This window comes from Euphorbia lathyris, chromosome 3 (genome assembly GCF_963576675.1).
Source record: "Euphorbia lathyris chromosome 3, ddEupLath1.1, whole genome shotgun sequence".
Classification (NCBI taxonomy): domain Eukaryota; kingdom Viridiplantae; phylum Streptophyta; class Magnoliopsida; order Malpighiales; family Euphorbiaceae; genus Euphorbia; species Euphorbia lathyris.
In genome coordinates this window covers 94948514-94957962 of record NC_088912.1, presented here as the reverse complement: position 1 = coordinate 94957962, position 9449 = coordinate 94948514, and the positions used below count along the sequence as shown (strand labels likewise).

The window sequence follows — 9449 nt, the reverse complement described above, 5'->3', positions numbered from 1 at the left end:
AGAGTTGAATTAATTATTTTAAATAGCCCAACTTAGCTAGCTTTTTCTCTTCTTTAATGATCCAACGATAATGATTGATAATTTTTTCTAAGTCCCAAGTTTTGGATTTTGCATTTTTATACCCTATTTTGATTTGAAATCAACAATCAAAACTCACATTTTCGTCGTGGGTCCCACCCTCTTTTAGGCTAATTGTTTAGGGCCTAAAAATGTGATTTAGTGAGTTTAAGGCCTTTTATATAATTTCCTCTTTAATTCTGGGGAAAATTACACAGAAATTCATCTTTTAAAAACTAATTATAACTATTTCAAGTTATAATTTTGAATTATGTTAAACTAGTAAAATTAGTACTTTTAATATATTTTAAGAATAGAATTTATAAATTAGAAGTCTAGAATATATTTTCTAGGGTTTATGATTTATGAATTGGAGTCTAGAATTTTTAAATTTTAGTATAAAAACATAATATATAGAGAATAATACATATTAAAAATTCAGTTTGATGATATGACTTAGTTGTAATTTTGTACTTAATTATATATTGGCATAATACACAAATAACACCCCGAACTTGTCAAATATTGCAACTGTCCCCCTCAACTTTCAATTGTAACAACTTACCCCTTAAACTTGTCCAATTGTAAAACATAACCCCAAATTGGGAATCTTTTTACCCCGTATTTGAAGCAATTGTAAAAAAGTTTTTCCGGATTCGTATCATGCCAAAAATCTGATTATCATACTCCACGAGTGTTGCAGATTTTGTATTTCACGTGTTTCTTCAATTGCAGTCCATGTCAGCAATTTGGGGTTGTATTTTACAATTGGATAAGTTTAAGGGGTAAGTTGTTACAATTGGACAAGTTTGAGGGGTAAGTTGTTACAATTGAAAGTTGGAGGAGGGCAGTTGCAACATTTGGACAAGTTCATGAGGTTATTTATGTATTAGGCCTTATATATTTATGTATTTGACCCATAATTCAGGCCGTGATAAGTCCGGGCCAAGCCCAGCCCATAAAGAGATCCAAATATGATTCATCCAAAAGTAGGAGTAGAATGACATCGTTTTGTTCTCTTTTATATTGTGGGAATTTCCGTGAATGTCTGTCTCCTCTCGTTAGGGTTTTGCTTGCTTATTGGATCATAATATCTGAATTTCATCTGCTGGAATTACATTGGTTAAAATCAAATTAGGGTTTTGCTTTCTTCTTAATTTCTGAACTTCATCTGCTGGAATTGGAATTCTTAGCATCTCTCGACTCTCAAAAAAGGTGAGCTTTCTCAGTTTCATATCTTCAATTTCAGTTTTCATGTTTCATATCTACAAGCTTCCGTTGGATTTGCTTTTTGTTGATTTCCAATTTTTTCAATGGCACCTAAAAACGTAATACACAAGATTAGATAACTAGGTAAAGATATGTACATATTCATACTGATATATGTTTTTGGTAAAATGAACGGACAGCAATAAATGGATTCTTACTAATAGAAATGTACCTTGGTTAGTGGAACCGAATCGGACAGAATTGCAAGCCCTTTTACTCGGATGAATTTCTCCATGCTTTTGCAGGCTGCGCTTCTTGGTTGCATTTTTAGCCGGTTCAACAATATTGTCGAGTTGTTTGTTTCTGATAGCGCAGAGAACATAGGCATCGTTCTTTTTAGTGCTTGAATATTCATGCATTATCCAATGACCCTTATCTCCAGCATCATTGGGAAATTCAAAAATCAGCAATTTCTTGAACCCAAGTAACAGTCCGTGACGATCTTTAACCGGTTTGGCAACATCCTGTCCGCTCCAGGTGCCGCATCCAGCAGTCCTTTTAATCATTTTACTTTTATTAGTCTTTTTCTTCAACTCGACAAAGACATAATGTATCTGTTGCACATCTTTATCGAAAAGCAGCCATGGCTCTTTATCAGCATAAACATCAGCAACTTGGATAGGGTAAAAAGGAGGCAAGTTTTCCCTTTGAGAAAGAAATAGTCCGAGAAGTTCTTCATCAGTGGGACTGAATTGAAACCCGACAGGAAGAGAAATATTGTTTGCCATTCTTATATTTTTCTCTACTGATTTTTCTACAACACAAAAATAACTAATCAGTCCATAGAAATAAAATAATTTTTTTTCAAGATTTTTCTACGATACAGAAAAAATGGAAGTGAAAGAGAGATAAGAAATTAGTATATATCTATATAGCCTTAAGAGAAATTTGGGTTTGCTGATTATATTATCACCCACTAATAATTAAGGAAATTAAGAAATTATCAAAGAACAAATACAACACTAACTAATAATTAAAGAACAGAAATATGTTAATATAAATTATGAAGGGAAAAGTACAAAAATAAAACATGTGGTTACACCTGTTTTCGATTGCACTGATGTGGTTTAAAAATTTATAAATTGGTACCTTAAGGTTCATTCTTAAAGATGTTAAAAGTGAAAGAGAAAATAGGTAATTTAGTTCTTATATTTATTTATTTTATAAATTAACCCCGTTATTATTTAACTATTATAAATAAACCTTAAAATAAAAAAATAAAAATAATTCCTACCATCTTCTCTATCTCTCTTTAATGTTTTTAGATCAGTTTGAACAGAACATTCAAAAGCAGCACAGACAAGATCATACGCAATTCGATTATCATCTCTCTACAAGTTTCTACCAGAACAAACTGGAAAATTTAATATGCCAAACCACCGCAAAGCACCATGAAAACAAAATTCCTAAAAGCGGACAATGTTCAAATCGCAAGGATATTAAGGCATCCCAGAAAAATTACGAATTGAAAAAAACAAAATCAATGAACTGAAATCGGAAACCATAAAAACATTGAAAAGAATTGAGAAAAAACAAATATTGTCCATGAAATAGGATATGGCAGTTACAAGCATGAAATAGAAGAGCAAGAAGTGTCAACATAACTCTAAAATAGTAGAACCAGAAACTCGTACACCCAATAAGAGCAACAAGTATCAGATGAAATCACATGGCATTGGTTTTTGAAAACAAGTTCATATATAAGTGAGGAGGAGGAGAGTACCTCGGGAGAGATCGTTCTCTTTCGTTTTCACCTTTCTCTGTTGTTGTTCTTGCTTCAGCGATCGATAGCTTGATTGGATGAAGAGTGGGGCTCGGTTAGAAAAGATTGATATAAAGAGAGAGAACAATTAAGAGAGAAAGAAGATGGTGTAATTGATTTTTATTTTTTATTTTGGAGTTTGTTTGTGATAATTAGATAATAATGGGGTTAATTTATAAAATAAATAAATATAAGGATCAAATTAATTCTTTTCCTTTTGACTTTTAACACTGTTAGTCAATTTGGTAGGTGTTTGCTAACGGAATAAACCTCAGGTACCAAGTTGTAAACTTTTAAACCACAAAGGTGCTGATCGAAAACATGTGTAATCACAAATATAAGGATCAAATTAATTCTTTTCCTTTTGACTTTTAACACCGTTAGTCAATTTGGTAGGTGTTTGCTAACGGAATGAACTTCAGGTACCAAGTTGTAAACTTTTAAACCACAAAGGTGTTGATCGAAAACATGTGTAATCACAAGATTTATTTTTGTACTTTTCCTTTAAATTTATAACTAATTTCAAATTTTAAGGATTAATTAACTGATAATATATTTTTACATATTTAGTCTCTAAAATTTAATAACTTTAAGGATTCTTTAGAATTAAAAATAGGGTTAATTACAAATAACTACCTTGTGGTTTGGCCAATTTGCGATGTGATACCTATGGTATTTTTTTTCAAACACCTCCCTGTGGTTGTCGCCGTTATACAAATCAAGGAGACGGCAGAAAATCTGTTAAAAAGCTGACGTGACACAGGGGCAATTTAGGAAATTCGATTTTTTAATTTTTTTTCTCTCTCATCCTCTCTCCTTCATCGTTGATTCTCTTCTTCTGCGTTTTCTTCTTCTTCACCTACACCCTTTTCTTCTTCTTCTTCTTCCTCCTCCTCCTCTCTTTTCTTTTTCTTCTTCCTATTTTTTTTCTTCTTCTTTTTTTCAAATTTTTTTAATTCTGGAATTTCCAGAAATCTGAAGCCAGAAAGATATCGTTGGTGCATACATTATATGCGACACATGATTGGCTCTCATATTTAGAAAATGGACATTCCTCACCATCATATATGCAAGCATGAATAGTTTAACTTAACTTTAATATTTTTTTTGAGAGTTGAATTAATTATTTTAAATAGCCAACTTAGCTAGCTTTTTTTCTTCTTTAGGTTCCTCTAAATTTATTTTTGATTGGAAGGGTGGAAGAAGATAATGATAAAATTAGATATAGATGATTTGATCGAAGATCCAATAATTCAATTTATGGACAAATATGATCTGATGGCAGTTCGGTAATTTTTACGAAGTTCCCAGGTTTCAGATTTTTGCATTTTTATACTCTATTTTGATTAAAAACGAACCAACGATCAAAACTCACACCTTCGTCGTGTTTTTTTCTTTTACAATTCAATAGTCAAATAATATCATTTTCTGTTAGATAGGGGCAAATTTTTATTTTTGTAAGCCCACGCCTTAACTGAAGTTGGCGACTGCTTTCCAATTACAGCTTTCCCATTATAGCTTGATTTGAGACGGAACGTGCCCACGCCTTAACTGAAGTCGGTCTCTGATTTACAAATGCTTTTAATGGAAAAATTATATGAAAGAAAATCATATATATATATATATATGATAGGTCTCGGCGAGACCTACTCTTGGAACTTTTTTTCAGGAATCTCATTTCGGTCCACCCGACTTCTCCGAACGGAACCCCTAACTAACCCACAAAGTCTTCCCTACACCTATGACTAGTCTTGAGACTCTCTCCAACCACAAAGTAGTGGGATGATGTGGCATGGAAGTTGAGGAAAGTTAGGGGCTTAATGCATATTTATACCCTTGAACTTGGCACGTTTTGCCTATTGGCACCCTGAACTTTTAAAATAATCTATCACACACCTATAGTTGGTTTTAAAAACCTATTGCACACCTATAGTTGGCTTTAAAAACCTATTGCACACCTATAATTGGCTCATTCGGACCTCCTACACACAAAATCGTAGATCTTTCGTCTTTAACGAACGAGATGTTATGCGTGTTATAGAAAAAAAGAAAAGCGCGGGAGTTCGTTCGGTATGCCACCTCATCCGTCAAAGACGAAAAATCAACGATTTTGTGTGTAGGAGGTCCGAATGAGCCAACTATAGGTGTGTAATAGATTTTTAAAGGCAACTATAGGTGTGTGATAGGTTATTTTAAAAGTTCAGGGTGCTATTAGGCAAAACTTGTCAAGTTTAGGTGTGTGTATATATGCATTAAGCCAAAGTTAGAAGATAGTTAGTGGTGGTTAGTGGAAGTTGAGGGAAGTTAGGAGGTAGTTGATGGTGGTTAATGGAAATTAAGGAAGTTAGTTAGGTGTCAAATTTTGGTGAAAAACTGAGAGAAAATTAAGGACAAGTGGGTTGATTAATTACACAAATTGCCCTTTCAAAATACTATAAATAGACCCTCCATTCTTTATAATAACACACAAAACCCTCTCTCAAAGCTCCAATGCTTAAATCCTAATTTTTGTTCTTTATTCTTCAAGTTCTTAGTTCTCTTTTTCTTTTTCTAGCTCTTTTAGCTTTAAGTTCTAATAGCCTCTTTTCAAGTTTTTTCAATTCAATTTAGCATTCTCAAACCTTTAGTTTGCTCAATTCCTTAGCTAGAATTAATTTTGCAAATTAATTTTTCCAAATTCGTCCAACTATCTTCAAAGACCGTTTCCGTCTATTTAAACTTCGTTTTAGCCTTCGATCCTTTCTAAAAGTTTGTTCCTAACTTCCTAAAATTAAATTTAGCCTTTTTATTCGTCCAATTCTATGTTCTTAAGCATTCATACGATCCCTCCGAAGTTGAAGGTCAAATCTGCCCCCATTGTTGCCTACCATAAGTCACAAATTGCCAAGATCAATTCCGCTCGTGCCAATCAACCGCGGTGCTCGGAGAACCTCAAACCGACACCAAAATTCAACGTCCAGCCAAGATAGCTATTGTGGCTCCGAGTTTGTCGTTGAATTCCAAATTATTATTATTTGGATTTCAATTCTTTGTATTTGATTTGCTTTCTCAAGTCAATTGAATTAGCTATATGTTTAGTATAAAAAAATTTCAATCGTAATTAATTTCATTTTTTATACTTACTTTGAACACATGTATTCAAACCTTGATTTATATCAATAGAATACCAATTTTTCACCAAGAGGGACTTTTTCAATCCTTACGTGTGGGGATGTGTCAGCTATTAATATGAAGTGGAACTTTAACTATCAGCTTGAGCTTTTAGTTCAAACGGTTCCATGACAAACATATACTCATAATTAATATGGTATTTAGAAATTAATTCTAGGTTCCAAGTCCAGATCATGTAAATTGCAGCAAATTAAAGGGTAATTTGCAAATCCTTAGTAAAATACAATGAACAGAACTATTTATTTCCCTTTGTCTATTTGAGCATTCAATTCTTTCTTATCTATGATCAGCTTTCCTCACATGGTCGTGCTTCAAACTTTTTGAGGCAGCAAGTAATTATATTGTAATTCGGAATAAAAAGGCTCACCTTATTTCCACCATAAGTCAATTTTTTACCAAAGGGCAGCTAAAAATTTACTGATGTCATCAAATTTGAGAAATATTGGGCCAAATAACATGTGCATTCAACACTCAAGCATATAAGGTAAAGGATGTCCAAACCAACCTGGATTTGTTGATCCTTGCAGAAATCAGAAAGGAGTTGATTGCAAGTTGGCCTCACATATGTTTGGAAACATGCTTCTAGTTGGCCAGTAACACTACTCACGATGACAGATGGAAACTCAATTATCTCCTGTGGATGGGGATTTCTTTCCCTGTCACATGTAGCCTCAAAGTCTATGACCACAAAATACTGAAAATCTTGAAGCTGGAAGTCATATGGGTATCCATGGGAATATATATTGAACGGGGCATTTGCATACTGAAACCAAGAATCAACTGGGAAGGGATAAATATGGCTCTCAAAGCAATTCATTTGGCACTGCTGCACCTTTCGAGAGTCTGGATAAAAGGTTGACCACGAGCCAAAATCATGATGGTAGGTGGGTTTATTGTGATATTCAGGAGGAAGGTCAAGAAATTCACTGCTCACTGAGTGAACTGGTTCCACTACATCTGCAGCTGGATGAGCACTGATTTCTTCTTTAAGCTCTGAAAAGCTATCAATGGAATTCCCATAAGAGAATCCCTTGGTCAGAAGGCATTTTAAGGATGCCTCGCAGCTCCTTTGAAGAGTTTCTGCAGTAAAAGAAGCATCAAATATTAGAAAAAAACGAGTTTATGTTCATTGTCAATAACCATGACTAAATGTACATCTGAACCAAAATGAAATATGTAAGATATGCCTGATATAAAAAGATATCCATTTGGAGGGAATAGACTGAGGGAGGTGGAAGACATACATGTTGTGAGCAATTCTAAAGGCAAATACAAATAAGTAGAAGATGCCAATGTAAAGCCTCTGAAAAAGGTCCAGTGTGACAAAGCTAAGAAGGGAATAAAACTGCAATGGATAATATTCATGGCCATCAACTCTTTCAGCGGCCTTTATGGCATTCTAGCTAGCCTAGAAGTGACTTCCATCCAGCATCATGACATAAAATCCACAGGTCCAACTTTATGGAGTAGAGCTTGACATGAAGGTACTATCACGCATGTCAAGCTTAACTTTCATTGTTGTTACACAAGGAGAAACTATACTACAACAACGACCACATAATCTATTTAAGGACTACCCATCCAATGAGAAATTAAAACCTGATTGACAAACATTCCTTGTCAAGAAAAAATGTAGGAGATAAAAGAATTTATCAAGCTCAATAGAGAACCAAGCTATGTTGAGTCAGAATACTTCAGACAATTAGCTTAAAATAATAATTGTTTTAAAGATACATGAAGATGAATTCTTCAAAATGTTGAGATAACCAAAATGGCTAACCAAAATCCTCACAGCTTAGGATGTACAACATATTACCCCGTTATGGCTTAAGCAATTATAGATCTAATACATTGTAACTGGAAACTAATAAAATTATGCAGATCTATTCTGAATTTGAACCATTATGAGTAGACATCCATACAGCATAGCCAGAGACAAATTCTAAATCACCATTCAGAAAACCTCTATGATTCGAATCTAAATTTGGGTTTCGTAATGACTACTGGCCCGAGAGAGGACTATGAGCAAAAAGTTTCTAAATTTGCTTAATTTTAAGAATTCCAACTCCAAATTCTCCCACCATTACAAATTTCACTCCGAAGAAAAAAAGTAATTCCATTATAATCAACCGTTCAATCCTTCATCCATATTTTAGGTTTCAGCTGAAAATAAAACAGCACAGCACCCAGTTCTACCAGCAGTCTAAGCATCCAATCCTTATCAATCACACCACACCACCCACAGAATAACACAGTCTAAAGGAAACCCCAAATAATTTAACCACATAGAAGCTAGTAATGAAGTTCTCCAATCTACATTCACCAAGCTCGCTGTAGCTCGAGACAAAATTACAATACATTATTATCACTGAGTGAGACCCAGAATCAAGTACAAATTTGGGTGATCAAACTAGAAATTATAAACACCCATTTGAACAAAAACGCAGAACAGCAATGTCACACACCACTACTCATAAACCCGATCGGAGACAGTAGGGCACATAAAATTGCGCCAATCAGTCGATCAGATAACGAATTGATACTTGAAATTCGCAAGAATAACTACAGAAGAGCAAAAGAAATCACAGACGAACCTTTATTTTCAAGGGCCATCATGATCTTGCGTTAAATAAAGATCCACCAGCGAGTACATCAGATCTTCCTCTGTTATGCCCACCTGAAACCAGCAATTTATATAAAATCAGAAACGAGTAGTAACGCATAGAGAGAATTTAACGAAAGAAGGAAGAGAGAGAGAGAGAAGACCGACCTGGTGTGATTTGGAGAGGTGAAAGCAAGAGAGCTGTATTCACACATATATGAAGCTACTTTTTATAGTTTTATTATACTCCAATTTATTATTATTAAATCCAAATACTAATATACTTTATGAAATTTTATAAAACTTGAGTAAATTGATTAATATAATCTTTTCTTTTCAAATTATAAATTGCATTTTCATATTGATTATTTAATTTATTTTTGGATAATGTGCAAAAGTATACTGTTAGGACCAATTTTATTTCTAACGTTTAAAATAATACAATTATACTTTTAATATTGGCAAGTTGAATCAATTTAAGAAATTATTCAATAAACTCTCTTTTTCATTGTGAATCTTGTAATTTAAACTTAACATGTGCTTCATTTTAATTATGTTGTACAATGAGATGTTACATGAAGTTGATGA

At 33.6% G+C, this 9449-nt stretch overlaps 1 protein-coding gene across 3 annotated transcripts; it reads right to left on the bottom strand.

The window, feature by feature from the left end:
• Positions 1 to 1176: 1176 nt before the first annotated feature.
• On the bottom strand, positions 1177 to 9102 carry LOC136223504 (NAC domain-containing protein 102-like). Of its 3 annotated transcripts, XM_066011533.1 has the most exons (6): positions 9030 to 9102; positions 8854 to 8936; positions 6765 to 7339; positions 3050 to 3117; positions 1499 to 2080; positions 1177 to 1377 (listed from the first exon to the last, which is right to left on the bottom strand). In XM_066011533.1, the coding sequence occupies exons 2-5, from the start codon at positions 8873 to 8875 to the stop codon at positions 2005 to 2007; spliced, it is 741 nt and encodes a 246-aa protein (XP_065867605.1). In that variant the 5' UTR covers positions 8876 to 8936; positions 9030 to 9102; the 3' UTR covers positions 1177 to 1377; positions 1499 to 2004. The 3 variants fall into 2 exon arrangements, with proteins under 3 accessions (XP_065867605.1, XP_065867606.1, XP_065867607.1); XM_066011534.1 differs by lacking the exon at positions 3050 to 3117.
• Positions 9103 to 9449: the final 347 nt, after the last annotated feature.